This window comes from Panthera leo, chromosome A2 (genome assembly GCF_018350215.1).
Source record: "Panthera leo isolate Ple1 chromosome A2, P.leo_Ple1_pat1.1, whole genome shotgun sequence".
In the NCBI taxonomy this organism is placed as follows: Eukaryota; Metazoa; Chordata; class Mammalia; order Carnivora; family Felidae; genus Panthera; species Panthera leo.
In genome coordinates this window covers 139,156,960-139,184,957 of record NC_056680.1, presented here as the reverse complement: position 1 = coordinate 139,184,957, position 27,998 = coordinate 139,156,960, and the positions used below count along the sequence as shown (strand labels likewise).

The window sequence follows — 27,998 nt, the reverse complement described above, 5'->3', positions numbered from 1 at the left end:
GTATAATATTTGTCTTTCACTGTCTGACTTACTTCATTTAGCGTACTTCCTTTGATTTCCATCTGTGTTGTCACAAACGGCAAGATTTCATTCATTTTTTTATGGCTGGATGATACTGCACTGTGTACATATACCACAATTTCTTTATTCATTCATCCATCAATGGACACTTAGGTTGTTTCCATATCATTGCTATTGCAGATAATGTAGCAATGAACATGGGTATGCGTATTTCTTTTCGAGTTAGGTTTTCCATTTTCTTTTCATAAATACCCCAAAGTAGAATTGCTACATCATATTGTAGTTCTTTTTTAGTTTTTTGAGGAACTTCCATACTGTTGTCCATTGTGGCTGCACCAGTTTACATTCCAACCAACAGTGCATAAGGGTTCCCTTTTCTCCACATCTCACCAACACTTACTATTTCTTGTCTTTTTGATAACAGTCATGCTGAAAGGTATGAGGTGATAACTCATTGTGGTTTTGATTTATATTTCCCTGATCATTAAGGATGTTGAGCATCTTTTCATGTGCCTGTTGACCATTTGTATGTCATCTTTGGGAAAATGTCTATTCAGACCTTCTGCACATTTTTTGATTAAATTATTTGGGGTTTTTGCTATTGAGCTGTATGAGTTCTTTATATATTTTGTATAGTAGCCCCTTATCAGGAATATGATTTGAAAATATTTTCTCTCATTTAATAGGTTGTCTTTTCATTTTTGTTGATGGTTTCCTTTTCTGTGCAGCAGATTTTTAGTATGAGTCCCACTTATTTATTTTTGCTTTTGTTGCTTTTGCTTTTGGTGTCAGATTCAAAAAGCCATTACCAAGACCTATGTCGAAGAGGTTACCATCTAAGTTTTCTTTTAGGAGTTTTATGGTTTCAGACTATGTTCAAGTCTTTAACCCATTTTGAGTTAATTTTTGTGTATATTTTAAGATTGTGGCAAAATTTCATTGTTTTGCATGTGGCTGTCCACTTTTTCTAATACCACTTATTGAAGAAGCCCTCCTTTACCCCATTGGCTCCTTTGTCATAAATTAATTGACTATATCTATGTGGGTTTTATTTGGGGGCTTTCTATTCTGTTCCATTGATCTATGAGTCTGTTTTTATGCCAATTAGCACACTATTTTAATTACTATAGATTTTTAATGTAGTTTGAAATCAGGGAGCATGATGCCTCCGGCTTTGTTCTTTTTTTCACAAGATTGCTTTGGCTACTCAGGGTGTTTTGTGGTTCCATACAAATTTCAGGATTGTTTGCTCTGTTTTTGTGAAAAATGTCATCAGAATTTTGATATCAAATTTGCATCAAATCTGTAGATTGCTTTGGGTAGTTTGGATACTACAGATTGCTTTTGAGTAGTATCAATTTTAACAATATTGATTCTTCTAATCTGTAAGCATGGAATATCTTTCCATTTGTGTCTTTTTCAATTTCTTCATTTGTCTTCTAGTTTTCAATATACAGGTCTTTTTCATCCTTGGTAAAATTTATTTCTAGATATTTTATTATTTTGTGTAATTATAAATGGAATAGTTTTCTGCTTCTCCTGACAGTTCATTTTAGTGTATAGAAATGCAACAGATTTTGCATATGGATTTTGTTTGCTGCAATGTTACTGAATTTTTTTATTAGTTCTAACAGTTTTTTTCGTGAAGTGTTTAGAGTTTTCTATATATAATATCATTTCATTACAAATAGTGACAATTTTACTTCTTTCTTTCCAATTTGGATTCCCTTTCTTTCTTTCTTTCTTTCTTTTCTGTTTTGTTGCTGTTGTTTTATTTTGTTTTTTTGTTTTTTGTTCTAGCTAGGACTTCCAATACTCTGTAGAATAGATATGGTGATTGAGCATCCTTGTTTTGTTTCTGATCATAAAAGAAAGACTTTCAGCTTTTCACCATTGAGTATGTTATTAGCAGTGGCCTTGTCATATATGGCCTTTCTTATGTTGAGGTACATTTCCTCTGTACTCACTTTATTGAGAGTTTTTATCATAAATGATGGCTGAATTTTATTAAACACTTTTACTGCATCTATCAATATGATATTTTTATCCTTCATTTTGTTAATGAGGTGTATCACATTGACAAGCTGCAGATGTTGAATCAGCCTTGTATCGCTAGAATAAATTTCATTTAATAATGGTATATGATCCTTTTAATGTATTCAATGTATTGAATTTGGCTTGCTATGATTTTGTTGAGGATTTTTGCATATATGTTCATCAGGGATAGTGGCATGTAATTATCTTTTTTTGTAGTGTCCTTGAATGGTCTTGGTATCATGGTAATTAATGCTGGCCTCATAAAATGAGTTTGGAAGAGTCCCTCCTCTTCTATTTTTTTGGAAGTTTGAGTAAGATTGGTATTAATTATTCTTTGAATGTTTGGTAGACTTCACCAATGAAGCCATCTAGTCCTGGACTTTTTTTGTTGAGAGATTTTAGATTACTGACTCAGTCGCCTTGCTAGTAATCAGTGTGTTGACATTTTCTATTTCATCATGATTCAGTATTGGTACAATGTATGTTTCTAGGAATTTATCCATGAATGGAATTCTTTAAAAGAGGAACAAGAAGACAAAAAATAAAATGTGAACATAAATAAAATATAAAATATATAAAATGTAATTTAAAAATATGAAATTACATCATAAATAGAAAATTTAGTAGAAAAAAATAGAATGAAACAAGAAAAGAGAATAATAGGAAATTTCAGAAAAAGAATAGAGAAGACTGAGTGAAGACTAATCAAAAATTGAAGAAAATTTCCATAGTGGAAGAATATAATTTTTATGGTTAATAGTCCCACTGGATGCCAACATAAGAGATGAAACACACTCACATTGAGAAGGTTATTGATATTTCAGGATATTATGAAAAAAAGGGAAGATCCTAAAAGTTATCAGGAAAAGGGAAAAACTGATTCATTAAAAAGGATGAAAAACATGAATGCCTAGAAACTTCTCTATAGCAACATTGGAAATTCAAACAGTAGGGAAAAAATGCCTTCAACATTCTGCATAACATTTATTTTCAATCTTGAAATCAATATCCAGTCAAATTATGGATAGAAGCAAGAGGATAGACTAAAGTCTAGGTAGATCTTTGCAGATGTAGAGAAGAAAATGACTGGACTTAGAAAAGGTTAGGAAGGCCTCTGAAAGAAGTGCTCTAAGACAGTGAAATTGGTAGAATACTTGGTGTAGGCTAAGTATGTTGTTTGATTGTTCTGAGAGAAGATTTAAACAACCACAGAATGGTTGGGGCCATTTAGTGGTGGTTATTTAGAAAACTAAAAAACTTAGAAAATTAAGCAAACAAGGAGGGGTAGAAAAAGTACAAAACAGGAAAAGTAATATAGGTCATATTGCTCAGATGTTCATACATCTCTACTCTAGGCAGCATTCTGAACATTGAATTCTTCTCTAAATTATCATGTAGTCATAATGGGAGGATAATGGGGACGTGAAAAGTGTGAGTGTGTTCAGTGGTCAAGTCTATGAATGAAAGCGAAATTCCCATCGTCTAACATAGTAGAAATTTAATTGTAATGCCAACAACTGCGAAATAAATATATTATATCCTATGGATATTTTTAAGATAAGTGCAAATAAATACCCAAAAAGAGCTGGAAGATTTTAAACTGGCTGTCTTCAGCAAGCAGAAAATGATTAGCTAGAACTAAGATTTTGTACAATTAGCCGTCAATAATTATTTAAATGTAAATGGACACCCCTAACGTTTTCTTACCACTCTCACCCCAGTGAATTATTATGCACATGATTGAAGACCACTGGTTTAGCCTATGCTGGTTCATGTATGCATTTTTAGTAAGGAAGATTGGAAGGAAATGTTTAACATGCCCCTGGAATCTCCAGTCATAGCCACCAGGTGGCAATAGTGAGTTATATCTGGACCTGCAAGATTTCTGCTCTGAAATGTCCCTTGAGCACCACCCATGTGATGATGTCATGGGATTGACATTTGGTCATGTCTTAGACAGAATTTGTCTGTCACTTGGAAGAATTTGTAGAAGGTACATTCACAAGGTCTTAGATGTCATATTTGTGTGAAATAACAAACAATTGGGATTGAATAAAAACAGATTACAATTGCTGTGATAAAAGCAATATGAAATGTAATTAAGTATAAAGTCTTAGGTGTAGATTTAAAAACACATAAATAAAAAGTGTTCTGGAAGGTCAAATGGTACAAAAGAAATAATTGACTGGAAACTCAGATACGTGGATTCTGGTTTCAGTCCTACAGTGACCAGCTATGTCACATTTAAGATGAATTTTGGTCTTCTGAAAAATGTACCACGTAATCTCTAAATACTTGTCTGCACTAATAGTCTACAATTCTTTTATATATTGGGAAAACTCTTTTATGATTGTAGAAGATACAAAAAGTATCAAGAAGACTGAAGATACCCCCAATTCTATTGTTAATATTTTGACATTTTTCATTTTGGGCTATTCCTAGGCATTATGTGTGTGTGGATATATTTTTATTATAAAAATTACTTTATTCTGAATATTTAAATTCACATAAGTCCCCCATCATGAAACATTATAAAGCAAGCACTTTCCCATTCACAGTATGTCCATGGCAATGTCCTTTGGTCTTCTTAGTACAGGAAGTCTTCTCTGGCCATGTTATCCCTGACTGTCTCCAGCTTCACCCCTCTAGATGTTTTGCATCTCTTCTTTTCTTTGCATAGGAATCATTTTTCCCTCCCAAACTCTTAGGAGAAAGTACACCAAGCACACACATGCATGCACACACACACACACACACACACACAGACACACACACAGACACACACACCAAATTCCTCATCTACTTATGGAAGAATGTAGTGCTTATTTTATTGTCCTCATATCTGCGAACACATGCTCTTGACTTTCTAGTCCAAATAACTTACTACAAATCTCTTTTGGGCCCTTTGGTCAACCCTTGGTCTCAGGTTGAAACCACTGTCTTCAGCAAAAGACTAACCTGCTGAGGACTCTCCTTTCCATTGTTTTTGTAGTTTCTGTACCAGTAGTTGGCTCAATTAGTGGCTTGTCTCAGGCTTTCTTAAGGGATGTATCCATAAGAGACTCTTAAATATGGAGAACAAATGAGGATTGCTGGAGGGGACATGGGTGGGAGGATGGGTTAAGGGGTGATGGGCATTAGGAGGGCACTTTTCACGATGAGCACTAGGCATCATATGGAAGAGATGAATCACTGGGTTCTACTTCTGAAGCCAAGACTGTACTGTATGTTAACTACCTTGAATTTAAATTTAAAAGAATTTTTTTAAGAACAGCTCTAGTTTTCTGCCCACTGACCTCCACTACTGTCTCTCTGGACCTCAGTTACCCCTTACTATAACATCATCTCCTCAATAAATTCGACCCAGTAATCACATGACCTAAGCCAAAAACAGCAACAAAAAAAAACAAACAAAAAACAAAAACAAAATCAAACAATAGAGCTGACTGCATGGGGTTCACATTTACTGGATGATAACAGAATTGTTGCACCCCATCCCACCTCCCAACACCTGCACTTAACCCTTAACATGTATTATGATATATTAGTGTTACAATTTATTGCAGAATTTAAATTTAACTTGAATTTTTAATGTTTCTAAATTGTCCATGATATTTGCATAAATATCACCTTATGTGCAGTAGCATTAATGTATGTTTTAAAGGTCTATACAGAGGGAAAAGTATGGGAAGTCCATAAAGGATAAAACATGGTGAATATATTAGTATTTTCCTATTTTGATTTTTAAAATTTTGTATCAGCCAATGCATTTTAGTCATTGTGCTTTATATACATATATAAACACCTATATATGCATATATTTGCAGTTCAGCTTTTATATGAAATCCAGTTTTTTCTTTGTAGTTTTGAAAGTGTTTTTTGTAATTTTGAAAGTTTTAATGTGTCAGAATTATTATACACATTACATCTTTAAGTTTCCATTCTTGTTATCAGTTTAATTGTATCCAAATTATATATCACTTTCTGGTTTCTCTTTGGTCTTTTCTGTAGCAAAATAGATCATTTTTAAGCCCTAAATTTCGTTTGTACCACTATAATAATTTGTAAAGATATTTTGCTATTTTATTTACATACCATTTATTTTTCACATTTTCGATGGCAGCTTTTATTGTGGAAAATACACATCATTTCCATGTAGGAAATGTAGGAAATATTAGACAAAAGGAGACACTTACAAATTATTTTAGGTGAAGAGTAGATACCCAGAGGGCTAACTTTTAAGTTAATTAGAAGGTAAGAGGCAAATTACAATCAATGCACCAGACCCTACATTGCTAAGTCATTCCCACATCCATGATGGTTTTCAGTGAATAGAAAATATTTCCTTTCTGTGATTTCTCCCAAAGATCTTTCAGTGCGTATACCACAGATAGCATACCTATCTGTATGGAATAGGGAGATTCCTCTATTTGTATATTTTAAAAATACATCTATATTTTTTTAAGGCTGAAATGTGTGGGACAGGTCTCAAATAGGCAAGACTTGACAGATAAATACCCATAAGGAGGCTATTACAGTAGCCCAAATCAGATTTGATTTATACCAAAGTGATAGTAGTGGAGATGAACACGAAAGTGTCCAGACATATTTAAGTAGATAAAATGGACATGATTTGGGAGGGTGAGGAAGAGAATGTTTTCAAGGAGGACAAGCAATATAGTGTAGTGGCTGAGGTTATGAATTGTAAAACAAGACTACACGGCTTTAAAATCCAAGTGTGCCATTTTCAGACTATGTGACCTTGGGCAAGCCACTTAACTTTACTCTGTCTCATGTCTTCATGTGTAAAATGGGATAACAGCGCTAACCTCTTTGTGTTGTAAGAATAAAGTGGATTAAGTTGTTTATTTAATTTTAACTTAGAACGGTGTTTATTGTACACTAAGCACACTATAAGTATTTGTAATTATAATGATGATGATACTACCAGATTAATTAGGTGATCCTGAAGAAGAACTACATTTGAGGAAGGAAATGGTGAGTTTGGTTTTGAACATTTTGGGATTGAGGTTTTATTTAAGACATTCAAATTATGTTAAACAGTTAATTGGGTATGTAGGTCTAAAAGGAGAAGTCTGGGCTGAAGAACAGAATTGATGGTCTGGTGTATCTATATTCATTAAACCAGTGAAAATATATGAGATTTCCTAAGGATAAACATTGCAGTGAAAAGAGACAGGTGCCCATGACATAGTTTTCAAGAAATTCCAGTTTTAAGGAAAGATGAGGGAAAATGAACTGACAAGGGAGACAGAGAAACAAGCAAAGATGTAGGAGAAAACCCAGAAGAGTGAGATACCATAGAAGCCCTAAGAAGAGTTTTCAAGCGGGAAGAAGTGATTAACTCTTTCAGGTCCTGTTGAGAGGTCTACAAAACTGAGACTGAAAAGTATCTGTTGAGTTTAGTAATGTGGAGGCCACTGATAATCACAGCAAGCACACTTGGGGTGGACTGAAGAGATGGAAGCCAGATTGGCGTGAGTAAGAATGCAGTCAGTGGATGTAGACGGCTCTTTTGAGTAGTTCGGCTGTGAAAATGAAAGTGAGGTAGGGCAGTGGTTTGATCGAGAAGAAGGTCAAGAAGGCCGCCTTTTTTTCTTTTGTAAAGATGACTTGAAAATGATTAAATGTTGGTGGCGCAGAAAACAAATAGAAGAGGACCACGTGATGTGTAAACTATTTTCTGTTGAACAGAATTCAGGCACAGGAGCCAAGTATCGAACAAAGAAGGACCACATGATGTGTAAACTTATGTGCTTGTGTGTTGCTTACTCTTCCACCATCGGTGGACTGACAACGATCACTGGTACTTCCACCAACTTGATCTTCGCTGAGCATTTCAATATGTAAGTAAAAGTTTTGAACTGTCGATTTGATAAAGAGACAGCACACAACTTATGAAGGTGAGTCTTAACTGATTCAGAGAATTCAGGAACAGTGATTGCTATCCTGAGTTAACTCTCCTTCGTTTTTGTTTTTTTGGTTTTTTTTAATGTTTATTTATTTGTTTGACAAAGAGAGCACACACACAGCAGGGGAGGACCAGAGAGAGAAAGGATAAAAGAGAATCCCAAGTGGACTCTGTGCTGTTAGCACTGAGCCCAATGTGGAGCTTGACCCCACGAACTGTGAGATCATTCCCTGAGCCAAAATCAAGAGTCAGACACTTAACTGACTGAGCCACCCAGGTGCCCCTACTCTCCTTTGTTTTTTATCAGGACATCAGGACATCTGCCCTTCTACTAAGAGTTAAATATGTAGGGCATAGTGAATCAGTAGGTGCCCACAGATTCCCCAAGCAAGCTCAGAAGAGATAACTCCTGGCTAACCATTCTAGCCAAATGGGGAAAACATTTATCATTACAAATAATACTGCAAATGATAGTTAACAAAAGCGAATAGGGATTATTTGCAGAGGAAAATTTTTGTAGGGCTTGGGAACTAGCATTTGAACTTGAAAGATGAGTGGTGAGCAAAGGTGCTAATTACAGAAGTCTTACCTAGAATTCAAAAATAGTTGAAGGATGGGGCAGTTGCAAGAAATGGCAGTAATAAAGTATTCTAAGGACAGATACATGACTCTAAATATAAGTCTGCAACTGTGATGTTAATCCATTGCAGAACATGGGGAATATGTGAGTAGAGTCAGATAACTTGGATGCAAAATTCCACAATTTTCAGGGGTGCCGAGGTGGCTCAGTCAGTTACGTGTCAGACTCTTAATTTCGGCTCAGGTCATGATCTCATGTGAGATCAAGCTCCACGTTGGGCTCTGCGCTGACAGCATGGGATGTGCTTGGTATTCTCTCTCTCTGCCTCTACCCATGCTAGTGCATGCTCTCTTGTCTCTCTTTCTCAAAATAAATAAATAAACTTTTTTTTTAATTCCACAATCTGGGGCACTTGGGTGGCTCAATCGGTTAAGCATCCAACTTCAGCTCAGGTCATGATCTAGCGGCTTGTGAGTTCGAGCCCTGCATCGGGCTCTGTGCTGACAGCTCAGAGTATGGAGCCTGCTTCAGATTCTCTGTCTCCCTCTCTCTCTGCTCCTCCGCCACTCACACTCTGTCTCTCTCTTTCTCTCTCTCTCAAAAATAAATAAACAATAAAAAAAATTTTTAATTCCACAATTTTCAGTCACTTACTTTATGAATTTGAAGAATAAAAAGTGCATTACTCTCCCCAAGACTTAATTTTACCTATCGAAAATAGTCACAGTTCAGATGATTATTGTGAGAATTAAATGAATTAAACTATGTAAAAATACTTGACAATATTTGTAAGAGCTATTGTAAGAACTGTTGAAAAATAGTTTGAAAGTCCATGCTTTTATGTGAGGCCTCAAACTGATTCTACACCCAAGGTATATTTTCAAGTACTAATAGGACAGATAATTGTCAGAGTTCCAGCAAGTTGGGCAGCATTAAGGATGCTCTGGAAAAGGATTTAGCTCTTTTCACAGAAAAATTCAGGTTCAGAATCAGGAAAATTACATACTTCAAAGCAGATTCACAGATTTTATAAACTTTCTGAAATTATTTGCAAAATGTTGTACATGCATAGCTTTTCCAAGAAATCCAAGATTCAAGAAAATGTCACACTCCATTCTAAAAAGAACAAGAACTTGTGTGCAAAGAACAGTGGCAGGGCGGTTTAGGACAAGCTACCACAGACCTCCGTGTGTATTTATTGTTTCTCTGATTACACATGCGTCATGTATACTCCCAACAGCCAACTTAGAAACAAACTTCTAAAAGGCATTTGGTTTATAAGTGGGAGACTTCTGAAATTCGCCATCTCAGAAAGGACTTACCCAATGTATCCCCTAATTTAAGACAGGAAATGTACTTGATCTCTTTCTGAAAATTAGACTACTGTCCTTTCTCATTAATTCCCCAAGAAGGTTCCACATTATAGTCTTGTCTGTAAATCTCTTTTTCTAAAAATTTAGACCAGAATTTTATTATTTTATTCTTGGTGTTAGAGAACTGCTAGCCTCTACCATTCCCATGAAATTGATGGTGTTAAAGTAAAGTAATCTATGCTGAATTTGCCATTGGTCTGTAGTCTTGCACAATGTATCAACCACATTTTCTTTTACTTAACTGTTCCCTTGTCATTTGCAATGACAGATTGAGAGCATTGTAGCACTTTGAGCAAAATGTTTCAGTAACTATTTTCCCTAATTATCTAATCTTCTAATTCTCCTAGTCATGGGAATTTGGCCAAAGATTCTTTAAATTTAGAAAATGCTTAACATGTACTTTGAAATTTGGCGACGTTTTGTCTTCAAAAGTTTACTTTAACATTAGGAATTATACACAAAAAGAAAGAAACTCAGAGTACCCCTTCTTGATAGAAAATACTAGAATAGAGGGGAAAAACAACCTTATGTGAAAAAATATAATTGATATTATTAAACAAACTAGATATTTAACTTTTTCTTAAATATTGGCCCTAAAAGACAACAGCATCTCAAAGCAACAATGGAATGAAATGCATTCACTTTCTTTAGGAAAAGTTCCAGAAACTTAAAACTACGGGGAAAAAAAAAGAATTTATATTCTTTGCCCAGATCTTTGGAAACAGACAGAACTTGCCCTTTATTTTCAAATTCACTACAATAATGCCACCTTTTCCTCTTGACACCGCTTGCCATCTTTTTTAAAGCAATACCAACAGTGATTTTGTGCAATTTAATTTTGGATCTGGCCCAGCTCCAAAGGTGCATGAATCCTAAGAATCAATGATTTCCTACCATTTACTTCTAGAGAAAGGTGCCATCTTACAAACAATGGGAAGAGGGAATGGATAACACATTTCAAAGCCTTTATCTATCTCTCCATCTATCACTTACAGATACAAAATATATTTATATGTATTTTATATATTCATATAAATATATTTATATTTATATATACATATATAGTGTCTTTTATTCTCCTCTTTGCACAAAGAATGGAAGAACAATGAATTCTGAGAAAGCTAAATTTCATTCAGTGCAAATAAAACAAACCTTTATTCCTTCACTCTTCAGTCAACAAACATTAGTTGAAGACTGACAATGTGCAAGGCACTGTTTTGAATTCTTCTGGAGAATGCAAAAAATAAAACTTGTCAGGAAACTTCAAAATTCCATCTGGTTTTCTAGACAAAACATGCATATGTGAAAACCTTTAAAATTTTTAAAACATAATAACATTTGGTTTTGACATATAGGAGAGAAGTTAGGTGACATGTATTGAATTCGTGTCAGAAATTTTACATACGTTTTAGTGCACACATACTCTATATATCCTTGCTGTGAAGGTGGCATATACTGGGGAGAAAAGCATAGGCTCTAGACTTAAAATGTCTGTGTTGAAATCCCAGTTCTTCCATTTACAAACGAGGTGATCTTGGACAGACTACTCTCTTTAAGCTTGTTACCTTCCCAGAGAAATGGGGATGATAATAAGGTCTCTCTCTTAGAGAGTTGTTTAGAGTTTTACAATAAATAAATAAATAACACTTTAATAAGTGCCTAGCACAGAGCATATGCTCTGTAAATGTTTGTTATTATTACTAGAGTCAAGAAAGTGGATGTTTGTATAGCAGACTGAGGTCCAAACCAAGATCATTCAAACCCCCGTCTGTCTCCCTAAACAATTACCTCCCTAGAAACATAATTGAACGTTCACTCTAACAGAGGAGTGTAGCTGTGTGCATGGCCAGGATCACTAGAGAAAACTTGTCTATACAGCATGACCCAATCTTAAAAGAGGTAAATAGCATGTTTATGAAGAAAATGAATGCAAATAATTCATAAAACCAAAACACAAAAAGTTTGTAATCATGTTTTTAGGGAGGCAGTGAAATAATCTGTGTATTTTTTGGCACTGTTTAGAACAGCAATGTGCAGATTGATTGGCATTCTAAGAGTCTGAGGATAGAAGACCAATTAGGAGTCTATTACCAAAGTGCTAACAGACGATAAGGGCAAAACTAAGCTAGTTGTGAAGTGATAGGATTTAGACTCAGGACACTGTATGTACAGACAGGAAGAGTGAGTAATTAGGTGTGAGGATTTAAGGGCAAGGAGGGGTTAGGGCAACTCTGGGAATTTTTGCCAATATGGATAGATAGGTAGTGATGCCATGAATTTCTCGGTTCATTGGAGAAATTAATAAATTTGATTTTAGATGTATTAACATGGCCTGCTAAGACCCTATCCACAAGATTTTCAGTAGTCATTTGCAAATGCATCGTTGAAGTTAGTTTAAAATCTGAGGGCTGGCGCATCTGGGTGGTTCAGTCGGTTGAGTGTCCGATTTTGGCTCAGGTCAGGATCTCCTGGTTCGTGGGTTCGAGCCTCGCTTCGGGCCTGCTTCAGATTCTGTGTCTCCCTGTCTCTCTTCCTCTCCCCTGCTTGCACTCTGTCTCTCTCTCTTACTCAAAAATAAATAAACATTAAAAACAATTTTAATTTGAGGGATATATATACATATATATGTGTATATATATGTATGTATATATATATATATATATACACACACACACACACACACACACACACATACACACACACACAGAAATTAAAATCTTGGATGTAGAAATGGTTACAAAGGGAGAAAAAAGTTAAAAGAATCAAGACATGGATAGACTCTTGGGTAGTGTTGACAAAAAAGATGAGAAAAGTTTATCAGAGTATGTGGAGAACCAGGAGCATGTGGTGTTTTGAAAGCCAAATAAGACCATTTTCAAAGTGGAGGATGACTCAGGAGCAAGCAGTGTGGTAGAAGGGTCAAGGAGGAGGATGGCTAAGAAAAGGCTTGGTTCTTATCAGTGTCCCCCAAGAAGACACATGGGAGGGAGGACCAAATTTAGACTGCAGAGAGTTAAGATGTGAGTAAATAGTGGGGAGGGGAAAGCAGCTAACTTAAATGGTTCTTTCAAGTTTGACAAAGCAAAGAAAAAAAGAACAAGCATGGTGTGACCAGAGGCAGAGAGATCTCTTGGAACAAGGGAGATGTCAGTTTTGTTTTACACTCAGGAGAAGGAAACTGTAAAAGAGATGTGTGACATTTTGAAAAAGAGAGAGGAGAAGATTGATGGGCCAAGAGTCAGGTAGAAGCAGAATGGAATTAGAAACAAGAGTCGAAATGTTAGTCTTGGAAAAGAAGTACACATCCTCTTGAGTAATAATGAGGGCTAAGAAGAGAAAAAGTGAAGACAGAGGAATTTCAGAGCATGTGTACAGTTCTCTCCTTTCACAGATGAGGAAACTGAGGCTCAGAGACTTTAAGCAATTGATGATCACTAGTCAATGGAGGAACAGCCAGATGAAGACAGATGGCCCAAGGCCCAGTGCTCTTTCTACTCTGCAGTCTCACTGCCTCACAGACCATATTATGTGAGGGTGCCAAGATGGCAAAATTCTAAAAACACAAGTTTGCTGCCAGTAGCAAGAAAAACTACATCAGTCTTCACATTCATGGGTGGCGTTTCTTTTTTTTTTTTTTAATGTAAGCGTGCAAACATAGCAAGTGTCATTTGAAATAGTTGCAAAGCTAAGTGTGTGGCTAGTTAGACTGAACCATTCCCTTGTGGTCATGAGCTGATGTATAGCTTGGGAGGTGATTTTCAGAATAATAGTAACCAGATGAAGCTAATTCCCTAACTCAACTATAAAGTGTGCCGTTTTTTGGCATTCTTAATCTGAATCTAGCACCAGTGGTACCTAAATTCTGGCTCCTCTGTGATTAATTCACCATTATCCTTAACTAATCCTTGGAATAGAGCATTCTGGAAATATTCTTTGGTCTTCCTACTTCCTGTTACTACCTTACAGGTTTGTGAGATTTTTATTAGCTCCTCTGTTAGGTAAATCCTGGTTGATCAGCATTCTCTGCCTGGCCCTCATTCCATTCTGCTCCACTGACAATACTTCCGGTCATCACCCAATCTCCTCCTTCCCTGACAATTATTGTTAATATCTACCACCTTGTAATTAACCCATTTCCTCCTACTCCGGTTCTTGAAAGGCCTGCCAACTGTGTCAATTTCTTTCTCTACTTGTGTGGATGCTCTTTCATCTGAAACTCTGTTCAGTTACTCCTATACCACCATTCCCATCTCCTCTGGTCATAAACTGTATTCACATCTCTATAAACGTGTCTCATCTACGTTTATGCATAACCATCACCCCTGATGATTTTCAGACTTATAGAGTCTGAATGAATCATTGTCTTATTCTTTTAGCACACAAGGGGCGCAGGTAGATGATCGATAATCATCAGCTGAGATGAACTCTACCAAGACATAAATGAAGTGCTTATTGTTCTTGGGAATCATCTCAATAACTAAATAATTTTTTGATATTAAAATTATGCTACTGACTTATAGAGTCTGAATGAATCATTGTCTTATTCTTTTAGCACACAAGGGGCGCAGGTAGATGATCGATAATCATCAGCTGAGATGAACTCTACCAAGACATAAATGAAGTGCTTATTGTTCTTGGGAATCATCTCAATAACTAAATAATTTTTTGATATTAAAATTATGCTACTGAGGGAATATTATTAGAGGCAATTGCTGCTGTCATAGCAAACTAGTTTTGATGCATCAATATTATTTAATAAATAGAACAGCTATTAGTTAAACCCAAAACGCAAATCTACCAGATGAAAATGGAAGTAAAATTTCATAACTTGTTGATTATCAAAGAATATTATTCAGCTTGTGGGTGTCAGCTGTGTAATATGTGGGTGTACAAAGAGCATGGAAGGAACTTTTATTGTGAACAATTAGCACAGTCGTTGTTACTAATTACATATTAAATTTTAACTACTGTGGGTTCACAAACTAAGAAATTGTAAAATAAATGTGTTTATAGGTGCCCTAAATTCAAATGTGTTTATTGGTACCCACCTTCCTAACCTTTCTTGTTGGCTAATTATAGAGGGAGAAAGTAAACCAGTTACCTAACAATAGCTAACTTCAAAAGTTACCATGATTTTTTCCTGGAGAATTGAGCAATTATATTTCTCAGAAATAAGTTCTCTGGCAAGTACCATAGAAGAAATTTGGGTATTGCAGAGTTTGCACTCAGACCTTGGCTCGGATTTCAGTCTTGCCATATATTAGCTTAACTTCTGTGAACATCATCAGTTTCTTCCTCTGTATAATGGGGGTGATACTAGAACTTATTACTGTGAGGATTAAGTGAGATAATGCATGCTTGGCTCTTAGCAAGAGGGCCTGGCACATAGGAAATTGCCAATAATGCTAGCAGTTGATGCTGTTTATTTTACTTTTGCTATTCCTATTAGAAATATAAGCTTGGTTCATGAATAACAAGTAGTTAATATTTGAAAAGAATGTCTGCAAATATGCCGATACAGAACTGAAAAGTGGCTTTGACTCAAATAATCAAAGCAGTCATTAATCAAAAGGACTATAATCAGCATGGACACAGCGTATAGTGCTCTAAAGGCCCAAATTTGTTTCAAGGCTGTAAATTTCCACAAGTACATCCATTCTTTTGAGACAATTTCTGTGTATTTCATTAGAATTAATGCTATTCATCATTTTGTAGTTGGGCATGAGAACTGCAACAACAACACTATCTTCCTGAGTTTCAACAATGATGGGCACACAGGCTTCAGGTCAAAGCACATCTCTGTTATGGTGAAATCATTTCTATGGTATTCTAAAATGTCCTTAGACATAAAGTTTGTGCCCTGGCTTATGGATATCTTGCAGTATATATGGAACTTTCTATTTTCACCTGGGAACTGGAGTTGAGGACACTATGCCTTAATGAAAAGACATTGTATTTTAAACCCCCCTTCTGGGTTGAAAATTCTGCTTGACTGTACAATCTGTGACCTTGAACAATCCATTTAACCTTATGAGACGTAGTATCTTCCTGTGTAAAATGGATATATAATGCTTTCCTCACAGGATTTGTGTTAGAATGAAATGTGCTTAGCTCATCTGCTCATTCCTAAACCTCTGCCTGACCTCTAGATGCCCCAGGGTGCGTTCCCTCTTCCTCTTATCTCCATTTACTCCTGAAATTATCACGCCCATTTCTGTGGTTTACAATATCACCTGTATGTTGGCAACGACCTCTTTTCTATCTCTAACTGCCCGCTGCTCTCATTTTCAGACTCATCTATCTAACTGCCCATCCAACATGACCACTTGGAAAACTAAGGGACGTCTTCGATTAACATGCCCACAGCAGCATTTTTGACCCTCCATTCCCTTACCCATCTGCCAACCTGTTCTCTCCTCAGACTTCATTTCAATAAATGGCACCTTTTCCTCATTCCTCCACATTTTGTCCCAAATATGTTTAAAATCAATTGTCTTCTCATCTTCACTGCTACCAATCTGACTTCAGCTAAAATCTACTCTATTTCCCATTCTACCCTACTCCTCTGCCAAACTTCTTTTGTCTTCTAATAAATTTCCCTGTGTATTTGGTTTATATTGCTACTTTACACATTACCATTAACTTAACCGGCCTAAAACTGCATGAATTTGTGACCTCATAATTTCGGTGGGTCAGGAGTCTAGGCACAGGTTAGCTGAGAACCTTGCTTAGGATCTCACCAGGCTAAAAATCAAGGTGACAGCTGGACCTCTAATCTCCACAGAAGGTTAGAGCCCTATTCCAAGATCATTCAGGTTACTGGCCTGAACTGAGTTCCCTGTGGTTGAATTACTGACGTGCCCATTTTATTGCTAACTTTTGGCGTGGGGTCACTCTCAACTTCTAGAAGCTACCTCTAGGTCCTTGACACATGGCCCCTTCCTCTGGCAATAGGAAAGATTGCTTCTTTAGGCCAGCAGGAAAGGTTCTCTTTTAAGGGTTCACCTGATTAAGTCAGATCCACCCAAGATAATCTCCCTTTTGATTAACTCAAAAATTAATGGGGACCTTGATTACCACTGCAAAATCCCTTCACTTTTTCCATAAAAGAACCTAATCACAGGAATGAAATCCCACCTTATATGCAAGTTCTTCCCACACAGAAGAGAGATTATACAAAACATGTATACCAGGCACAGAAATCTTGTGGGTCATTTTGGAGTTCTGCCTACTACAACTTGGCTTCCACTCTTGTTGCCTTCAATCTTGAGGATCCATCTAACCAACATGCTTTACGTAAATAACAAATTTACATAGACTTAAAGTTAGATCATGTCACTAACTTATTTATTATGTTCCAATTACTCCTGATTACGTTTGTGCTAAAATTCAAATTCCTTCTGAGGGCCTACAAGGTGTTACATGATCTGATTGCTGTTGGCTACTTCTTGGGCTTTATTTCATGCCACTAACTTTAGCTCACTACCCACAGCCACACTAGCCTTCTGATCCTCAAACATTCTGCACTCATTCCTACCTCAGGGCCTTTGTACTTGCTATTTCCTCTGTCTGGGGGTGGGGGGCAGGTAACTATTTCCCAGCTATTTACAGGACTGGCTCCTTCTTGCCATTTAGATCTCATTTCAGATATCACCCTCTTTAACCACACTATGTAAAACTTTTTCCTCTCCCTAGTAATTTTCTATTACATTATTTTGTTATATTTTCTGATTGTTTTCATGCTTACCTATTTACTGTCTGTGCTCCTCATTTCAATGTAAGCTTTATGGGGGCACCTGGGTGGCTCAGTCTGTTAAGCCTCCAACTCGATTTCGTCTCAGGTCAGGATCTCACAATTGGTGAGATCTAGCCCCGAGTCAGACAGTGCTGACAGTGCAAAGCCTGCTTAGGATTTCCCCTCTCTCCCTCTCTCACTGCTCCTCTCTCTCTCTCTCTCTCTTTCTCAAAATGAATACATAAACTTAAAAAATGTTTAAAAAATGTAAACTTTATGAAAGGCTATCTTACATCCATCTAATTCACCACGATATCCCCAATATTTAGAAGAGTGCCTGGTACATGGTAGATACTCAAAGTGTTGGGTAAAAGTAAAGGTAAAAGTAATTCATTCTATCAGAATGAATTGTACTTAACATAGTTCATGATATTTATTTTAGGCAGATACTTGCAGTCACTTCACTTTACAGGGCATGAGGAAGTGGGAAAAGAAAAAGTGAAAAACTAATCCTTCACAGTATGCCATTCATTCCATTATCACTTAAAGTATTCACTGGAAATATAAGTATAAAGGTTATGATCATGGAGGCCACTGTCCTGTGTGGTGTTCACTTCCTTAATACTAAAGAAAAAAAGCAAAAAGAAAACAGAATTTAGCTTTTTTAGGCTTTCATTTACTAAATGAACTACCTCCCCCCAGGCAAAAATTCTAAAAAGGCCCTCGTCAATTAAACAAATTTTATTTAAAAAAAAATTTTTTATACATTTATTTACTTTTCTTTTAATATATGAAATTTATTGTCAAATTGGTTTCCATCCAACACCTAGTGCTCGTCCCAACAGGTGCCCTCCTCAATACCCATCATCCACCCACCCCTCCCTCCCACCCCCCATCAACCCTCAGTTTGTTCTCAGTTTTTAAAAGTCTCTTATGCTTTGGCTCTCTCCCACTCTAACCTCTTTTTTTTTTCCTTCCCCTCCCCTGTGGGTTCCTGTTAAGTTTCTCAGGATCCACATAAGAGTGAACACATACGGTATCTGTCTTTCTCTGTATGGCTTATTTCACTTGGCATCACACTCTCCAGTTCCATCCACGTTGCTACAAAGGGCCATATTTCATTCTTTCTCATTGCCACATAGTACTCCATTGTGTATATAAACCACAATTTCTTTATCCATTCATCAGTTGATGGACATTTAGGCTCTTTCCATAATTTGGCTATTGTTGAAAGTGCTGCTATAAACATTGGAGTACAAGTGCCCTATGCATCAGTACTCCTGTTTCCCTTGGGTAAATTCCTAGCAGTGCTACTGCTGGGTCATAGGGTAGACCTATTTTTAATTTTTTGAGGAACCTCCACACTGTTTTCCAGAGGAGCTGCACCAGTTTGCATTCCCACCAACAGTGCAAGAGGGTTCCCGTTTCTCCACATCCTCTCCAGCATCTATAGTCTCCTGATTTGTTCATTTTGGCCACTCTGACTGGCATGAGGTGATATCTGAGTCTGGTTTTGATTTGTAGTTCCCTGATGAGGAACAATGTTGAGCATCTTTTCATGTGCCTGTTGGCCATCCGGATGTCTTCTTTAGAGAAGTGTCTATTCATGTTTTCTGCCCATTTCTTCCTTGGATTATTTGTTTTTCGGGTGTGGAGTTTGGTGACCTCTTTATAGATTTTGGATACTAGCTCTTTGTCCGATATGTCATTTGCAAATATCTTTTCCCATTCCGTTGGTTGCCTTTTAGTTTTGTTGATTGTTTCCTTTGCTGTGCAGAAGCTTTTTATCTTCATGAGGTCCCAATAGTTCATTTTTGCTTTTGATAGAGAGAGACAGAGCACAAGTGGGGGAGGGGCAGAGAGAGAGGGAGACACAATCCAAAGCAGGCTCCAGGCTCTGAGCGTGAGCACAGAGCCCGACGTGGGCTCAAACTCACAAACCGTGAGATCATGACCTGAGCTGAAGTCGGATGCTTAACCGACTGAGCCACCCAGGCGCCCCCAGTTAAATTTTAGAGGACTGAGTAAGGAGAACAATATAGCCTGATTTCAAAGTATGAGCTACAGACGGTGAGAGATGAAATGGGGTTTGGGGTGCTGGTTTGAACCTAATTCTAGCAGCATTTCTAAATGCCTTTAGGCTGAACAGAATAGCATAAGCCATCAACCTGTAATCCAAGTCTAATAAACTGATCAGAAATAAGAATAGGCCTTTTCCTCCTTATTGAATTTTCCAACTGAAGACAGCAAACATTTTTAACAATTCTTAGTAGAAGCTCATGGACATGATACAGCATTTTTCCATTCATCAATTCTCTGTATTCTGTAGCATTTCTTACTTACCCTTGGTCATTTCTAATTGCATAAATGTGTAAGCTAAGCTTTGGATCTCTTCATGGTAGATAATGATCATCCCAACTTGCTCCTGATAAATCTAGGGTCTAGAGCAATTTTTTTATAACCTCAAAGTAATGGTAGAAAACACTGGAAATCTAGAGTTTTAAAAACCCATTCTTTTTTTTTTTTTTTAACTCTTTGCATTACTTAGCAACCATCTTAAAATAGAGGAGACACTTTATAAAGTAGAAAAGTATGGCTTATGTTGATGGCTATAGTGTGAAACATTTCATTTATTTACATGACCTTTTTTAAATGGAAAAATACAAAGCGTGATTTAAATAGAACAAGAATATAAAAGTCTATCATTTCTATAAAGTTCTCTATATTTTATCATTTCAAAAATAATAAAAATAGGTTAACAGTGTCTTTATTGCTTCTGTGTGTTTTCTGTACTTTCCAAAGTTCCAAAGTCACTGTGTCAAGAAAAAAAGCAAAGAAACTATTTCTCAAATTTCCTGTTTTTCCCTCCTCTGTCATAAAATAGATAACTATGTGAGAATTAACTTGGAATTTATACTACATTTTTGAAGAATAAATGTGAGGTTACCAAAGAAACTGTGCTTGTCTCTGACTCCTCCCCTCCCCCAACTTTTTTTATTATTGTTTTGTGGTTATGTGGATTGAAAAGCTGAAAATAACTAGGAGAAATAAAGGAAGAGCTCATGTTTTCCACAGAACTTTTAGTCATTTTTATCTGGTCCAGATTTATTCTGTTTGGCTGAGCCCTAAAGCACTGTCTAATTCTAAGAAGGGCCTGGCAAGATGGTTGTAGTTTCTTCAGGGCAGACAGAAGAGAGGGGAAACGGCTATAGAAGACAATATGGATGGATCAGAGTCCCTTCCTAAGTGCCTGGGATGCCAGCTACCAATTTAGGTTCCATGAAGTCAATTTTCATCTGTTCCCAAGTCTGTTTGTGTTTCCTCGCTCACATACCGATGATTCGAGTGCTAAGAACCAGGCACATATACCCATGCATACCCATTTCTTGTGCATTTAGTGAGTGTGGACACTGTGCCAGCTTTCCCAAGCACTTCCTTACACGTTGAACAAAGGGAACAAAAATCATAACATACCCACCCTTGCTTGTGAGGGAAGCAGCAATAATCACAGAGTTACAGATTCGGGACAAGAGGTAAGAGGTAAAACCAACTGCTGTATATAATGATGAGAAGGTTCCACGCCTTCCCTCTTGACTGGGAGCATGGCAAAGACGTGAGGTGTTGCTTCCTGGAGGACCATCAGAAAGGATTCCACTTTACACTCCCGTGAACACTTTTCTGTCTTTTCACACAGGCGTTACCCTGAATGTCGTTGCATTAACTTTGGATCCTGGTTTATGCTTTCCTTCCCGGCAGCTATTATTATTCTATTCTTGTCCTGGATCTGGCTTCAGTGGCTTTTCCTAGGATTCAAGTAAGTAAATATTCCATGTTGATCGGATAACTAAAGGTGTCTCGGTTCCCAGTTCTCAGGTGCTCACCCAGTGCCCTTTCACCCATTTCGTGCACACGGAGTCTCTGAATTTCTCTTCCTTACAAAGCTGATGCACATGAGCACATATTTTAAGGATAAGCTAAAACATTATCTAAACAGTGTTGGCTGTGGAGGAGAGTTTGTAAAAAGCAAATCTATCTTGGTCTCCTTTGAATCCTAAGCTAATAATTTATTAATCAGCTGGAAGGGCATAAGGAACTTGTGGTAAGGACCCAGTCCAGCTTGTTAAAGTGGAATTTCAAGAAGTTTTGTCCCTCCTTTTTGTTTAATGTGGGGATTTCCTCTGGTTACCTAGTCACTTTAAACTATAGCATGCAATATTCCTGCTTCATCTTGGCACCAAAATTAGTACATCCTTGAAAAAAATCACATAAAGACGTGAGAGTGTGCCCTGTGGAAAGAATGTTAGATTATGAATCAGGAGACCAGGGATAAAGACTGTGGCTTCTCACAGTCCAGGTGAGTGATCTTTCTCAGTCTCCATGTTTTCAACTGTAAAATGATGGAATTTCATTGGATTATCAGTAAGATCACTTCCAACACTGCAATTGTAACGCATATGGGTCCAAGGTGAACACCTAGAAGTCAAGGTGAGAAACACTGATCAAGAAAGAGCCACTAAAATGTCAAATACATGTATTCAAGGAAAATTTGCCAATAATGCCTTGGCTGGACTGAAGCTGGTAGTTCATAAGTACCAATGAGTTACAATACTTAAATGACAGCCGGCATTTAAAATTATGAAGGACCCCACAGCAAAATCTAAATATATATATATATTTATATTTTTATATATTTATATATATTTATATATAACAGTACTCCACAAAGAAAGGGGAAATGGCTATAAATCAAACCCTGAGAATTTTTTTCCTGAAAAAACAAAACAATTGAAACTCATTTTTATCGGCTATTTAAATCTCAAGGACCTATGAACAAAACAACGTGTTATCTACTAAGCAGGTGAGACTGAAGTCATCTATCTGTGCTTCCTTTGAAAAGCAAAGCACTGTGTCCATGTGGTGGTCCGTGCCCATGCCCAAATTTTCCAAGCCTAGTCACCTAAGGACTCATACTCTTCCCTCTCCATTTCCTTTTCCTGATTTTTCTCCAGAACTGCCACAGTTTTGTTAGTAGTGGGAAGATGATACTGATGATTTAAAAAACAAAAAAAAAAAAAAAAAAAACAACTGTTTGTCCAGATTGTGGGAACAGCGTGTGGCAGTTCTCCTGCTGAAGCAAATGTGTGGAATGTCACTGACTTCAGCAGGTGGGCATCAGTGGGGAGAAGCCAGCTGCATACTAAATGCCCCTTCCTGGAAATCCAAGCCTCTGGGGGTCTATTCAGTTGCACAGGTAGCAATTCAAGATGCAAAGGACAGGAATCCCAACTAAGGGAGAAAGCACCCCGTCACAGACCCATAGTTGTTTCTTCTTTGTTGGTATATATCATGACTTTATAAAAAATGTATGCAACCATTGTCATTATTATGGAATGGCCTACCCTGTATAAAGGAGAAATTAAGAAAATAAAGGGCAGATGTATTGAAAGGTGTTCTCAGTGAGGACAAAAATCCTGTGAAGTGCATACATTAGGCAAAAGTCCATAAATCATGACCGGTGACATATCTAAGGAGTCCCGTTGCTGTCCGCTATCGGTTAGACATTACACAACTTCACACTCCGGCCAATTTTTCAGTGTCCATTTCAGTCAGTCGGGGTCTTCACTTCCAAAGGTTTTAGATCAACAAACGGAAATTATCAGCCATTCCCCTGGCAGGCCACCCTACATTCTGGTTAGCGTGTTGGCTGTTAACACAGTTAACTCACCCATTATAAATGATCCCAGCATACTTGGGAAGAGAGGCTCATTTATCAGTGCTGCTGAACTTATTTAAATGAAGAGGTTGATGCATTGTCATATGCTTCATCAGTTCCTTTGTGAAGGCATTAACCTTCTTTGTAGCAAAGCCAATATGGCGTTGGACTTAACTATTTATAGTCCCCAACCAAAGAGACCAATACATATATTGTCTACTGGCTGGAAAACATTTTTTAGGGAGACTTGCCTCTTTTTTTAATTCTACTTTTCTGTTCTACAGATGGATCTCAAGGTGGTTCAGGATCAATTTCTTATAATAGTAGTAGTTATATTGTGACAAGGGGTAAAATTTCAAGACCAGCACTAGTCAGTAATTTAGTTGAGATTATGAACATTAAATATTATCTCATTGATCTTAAGCATAACAACATCCATATCATTATGTTCAGGGGTTGGAATGTGTGCAGGAGAATGATTATGAAAGTGTAGGATGGATGATTTAAGAATTGAGGAAACTCGGGGTGCCTGGGTGACTCAGTCAGTTAAGCATCCGACTTTGGCTCAGGTCATGATCTCAGGGTCTGTGGGTTTGAGCCCTGCATCTAGCTCTGTGCTTACAGCTCAGAGCCTGGAGCCTGTTTCAGATTCTGTGTCTCCCTCTGTCTCTACCCCTCCCCCACTTGTTCTCTCTCTCTCTCTCTCTCTCTCTCTCTCTCTCTCAAAAACAAATAAGCATTAAACAAAATTTTTTAATTAAAAAAAAAAAAAAAGAATTGAGGAAACTCGGCTCCTTCAAAGGGAATAATAGTCCAAACAAGTCTGAGTGGCAGAGCTACAGAAATAAATAAATAAATAAATACATAAATACATAAATAAATAAATAAAATGTCTTTGTGTGATAGCTGTCTTCACACCGCCTCAGTCTTCCAGCTTCCTCCCTCATATACATCCATGTTCAGCCCAGCAATTTTACAGAAGAATATGCTCCTGTGCTCGTTCTTCTCCTAAAATTGCTTTCACTGACGTCTGATTGACCTACAAAAAACCATAGATATTTGATATATACAACGTGTTTGGAGATAAGTGTACACCCATGAACCATCATCAATGTGAAGGCCAAAAACTTTTCCATCACCTCCAAGTTTCCTTTTGTCCCTGTGCTTTTTCTTTTTTTCTCCCTTTTGTGGTAAAAGCACTTAACATAAGATCTGCCCTCTCAGTGAATTTTTAAGTATACAATACAGTATTGTGAATCATAGGCCTTATTTTGTGCAGTAAATCTCTAGAACTTATTTATTTTTCATAAGGGAAACTTTGTACCCTTTGACTAACACCTCCCCATTGCCCTCTCCTTCCATTCCCTGGCAAACACCATTTTACTCTCTGCTTTTATGTGTTTGACTATTTTGGATTCTGCATTTCTGTAAGATCATACAGTATTTGTTTTTCTGCATCTGGCTTATTTCACTTAGCAGAATGTCCCCGAGTCCATCTGTCTTACTACAAATGGCAGGATTTCCTTCTTTGAGGCTGAATAATATTCCATTGTATGTATAAGCCACTGTTTCTTTTTTTTAATACCACTTTTACTTTACCTACTTGTTTGTCAGTGGACATCTGAGTTGTTTCCATGTCTTGACCATTGTGAATAATGGTTCAGTGAACATGTGAGTGCAGGTATCTGGTCAAGGTCAAGATTTCAATTCCTTTGGATTTACACTCAGAAATGCCTTCCCTACTGCACATAATGTAATCTAACTCACCTACTCATAGACCTTCCAAAAGGTAGTCCATAAGAATCTAGCCATTTGCTCATTTGTTTATTCCTCTGGAGGGATTTTTTTTTTTTTTTAATCTAGGCCCTAGAGCAGTACTTCACCAAAAAAAAAAGTTTTGAAGACCCTGGACTTCGAGAAAGAAAAATTAGCCACAGGGGAAGGTATCACTAAAGTCAACAGCTGAAAGAAATAGGCACCGGCAGTTACTATTGGCAATAGTTGAAAAACTATCTAGTAGATTCTATTAGGACATAAGAGGTCAAGAATCTTATAGGAAAAAAAAAAAAAAATGGAACCAAGTTGTTTTCGTTCTGAGAATAGATCTAGTTCAGACTCCGCTCATGATCACGGTACGTGACTTCGCTGCCCTAGTGTATGACCCGAGTTTAGTATATTTTGTGAAAACTGATGGATCTGACAACCAGCTGTCCCAATTTGACCAAGGTACTGTTGAGTTGATGAGTCGAGTGTTTGTTTTACATGCCAGTTATATGTACAGTGTTGAGAGTCGCTGTACCAAAAGGAACATCTATGACACTGCCCCTGCCTTCAAACAATTGGTTATCTCACTAGGGAGATAAAACCTACACATGTGCAACAATTAACAGTCAAGATAGACAAGACATAGATTAAAATCTGTAACAATCAGGTATATAATAAAGCGTTAGAGATGAGCATCTCATGGCAAAATTCCAAGGGTACAGAGGTAGAAACAGAGGTAGAAAAGGAAGAGATCAGGGGAAGATGTGTGAAAATGGGGAACAAAAATTAAGTCTCGCAAATTGAGAAAACCAGGCAAAAGAGGAAAAAGGGGAGAGGACATTCAAAGAAGGTGATGGAGGTATAGGCACCAAGACAGATTTCTGTTATTGGCCGGGAGATCCGTATTTTATAAAGCTTTCACACAAATCTCTTCTATGAAGGGAGAATTCTTTGCTTAACAAGTTTATTCTTTTCAGTTTTAAGGAGATGTTCAAATGTGGCAAGACCAAAACAGTCAAGCAAAAAGCCTGTGCTGAGGTGATTAAACAAGAATACCAAAAACTTGGGCCAATAAGGTAAGATGCACCTGCACGCAGACGCACAAGCAAACACACTCATGCTCACACAGGTGCATACTGTTTATACTGCAAGTATTCGTGCAAAGGGAAACAGGCACATAATAGTCTATAATGTGTTTAGGACACCTAATAAGGGCCTTGATTATGCTAGCCCTTGTAAATAGATCTCAACATGACAAAATACATACTTTTAGCTCACTGAAATTTACCAGGTAGAATCAAAGGAAGCCGAAGACTCCATAGAGGAGTGGAGTCCTTTTCTAACTGTGCTGATTCTCTCAGATTGTTGACACATAATCATCTGGTTTTTACAGCGTTTAGCGTTCTGCTAAGATTACTCTGGCAATAGCTCAGGGAGTTTCTACGAATGTCCTGACTGAGAAAATAAATGAAATGATGGGAATTTTTGCACAGGTATCAGGAAATTGTGACCTTGGTCCTCTTCATTGTGATGGCTCTGCTATGGTTTAGCCGAGATCCTGGGTTTGTTCCCGGTTGGTCTGCACTTTTTTCCAAGTAAGCATTACATATTATGTTTGTCAAACCTTCCTGGTTTTTGTTTTTTGTTTTTTTTTTTTTTCTGGTTTTCTCCTAAGTGGTTCCTATAACTCTATAAGATTATATGAGACTTTTTTCCCCCTTCCTTTCCACTGAAAAGATTTAATTCTAATCTTTTCAGGAAAAAAAATAAGAAATGAAATTTAAGGTAAGACTGCAGATAAGATAATCAAATATTCTGTAACTAAAAGTCAGGCTCCTTTAGGCAAAGCTATTCCCAGTCTTACAAAATTAGAAATATAATCTGTAGGAAAGCCATGATCTGTGGTGTTTTGGAGTGCAGACTGTGGAGCCTCACTGCTTGAGGTGTATTCTGGATCTTCCACTTTGGGCAAGCCACTTATATCTCAGTTCCTTCATCTGTGAAATAAGGCTAATAACAGCACTTAGAATAGCACTGCCCTACTCTATACTGACAGTGCAGAGCCTGCTTGGGATTCTCTCCCTCTTTCTCTGCCCTCCTCTGCGCTCTCTCTCTCTCTCTCTCTTTCTCTCTCTCAAAATAAATAACATAAACTTTAAAAAAAAAAAAAAGAGTAGTGCTGCCCTTACTCCCTACAGAAATGCAATATTTATTATGAAGTGAGATAAATGCCACTCCATCCTTGTGAATAACCTGAGATGGATCGCTTCTCAGCCTTTTGGCTAAGGTCAAGTGTAATAACCTGAGATGGATTCATATTCTGTGATTTTTGCCAACTTATTTTTTTTTACTCAGGCCAGTATCTTGTCTTTTTTTTCTAATTATGTTCCTTTTTTATACTAGTTCACTATACATCCATCCCTATCCCTATTTTTTAGATAAAGAATTCCTGAATAAGTAATAAGACTGATTTTACAAACTAATGTTAGCAGCTGGGTCGAGTTAATTTCGTCTCGCAGTGTCTTATAGACCAGCAGTCCTGCTGAGTCATATGAAGTCACGGGGAGGATGATAGCGTAATTTTCTAAATTAAGGGCCATCCTATGTGTCAATATAAATACTTTGGTTTTGAAATGTATGTTCCCAATCTGTCTTTCACTGAAGTACTCTGCTTCCTAAATTGAGCAGATCTCCGATGATGACTTCCTGTCTCACATCCCGCAGCAAGAATCCATGTCTCTGGGGACAGAAAGCAAAATTGTTTTAGTTAAAGGTGTTCTGCTGACATGGAATAAAGAGGTCCTTCTCTTCTTGAATAGAGACTTCTGGCAATATAGGCATTC

General features: G+C 37.1%; 1 protein-coding gene across 4 annotated transcripts in view; it reads left to right on the top strand.

The window, feature by feature from the left end:
* Window positions 1-27,998, top strand: part of SLC13A1 (solute carrier family 13 member 1) — a 233,938-nt gene that overhangs the window by 193,937 nt on the left and 12,003 nt on the right. For 3 of the 4 annotated variants that reach the window (XM_042923367.1, XM_042923373.1, XM_042923364.1), the window contains exons 9-12: window positions 7,774-7,925; window positions 21,373-21,492; window positions 26,133-26,231; window positions 26,649-26,750. In XM_042923367.1, the coding sequence (XP_042779301.1) occupies window positions 7,774-7,925; window positions 21,373-21,492; window positions 26,133-26,231; window positions 26,649-26,750 (473 nt within the window). The remainder of the gene's footprint in view (window positions 1-7,773; window positions 7,926-21,372; window positions 21,493-26,132; window positions 26,232-26,648; window positions 26,751-27,998) is intronic. The other variant, XM_042923380.1, reaches the window with a different exon arrangement.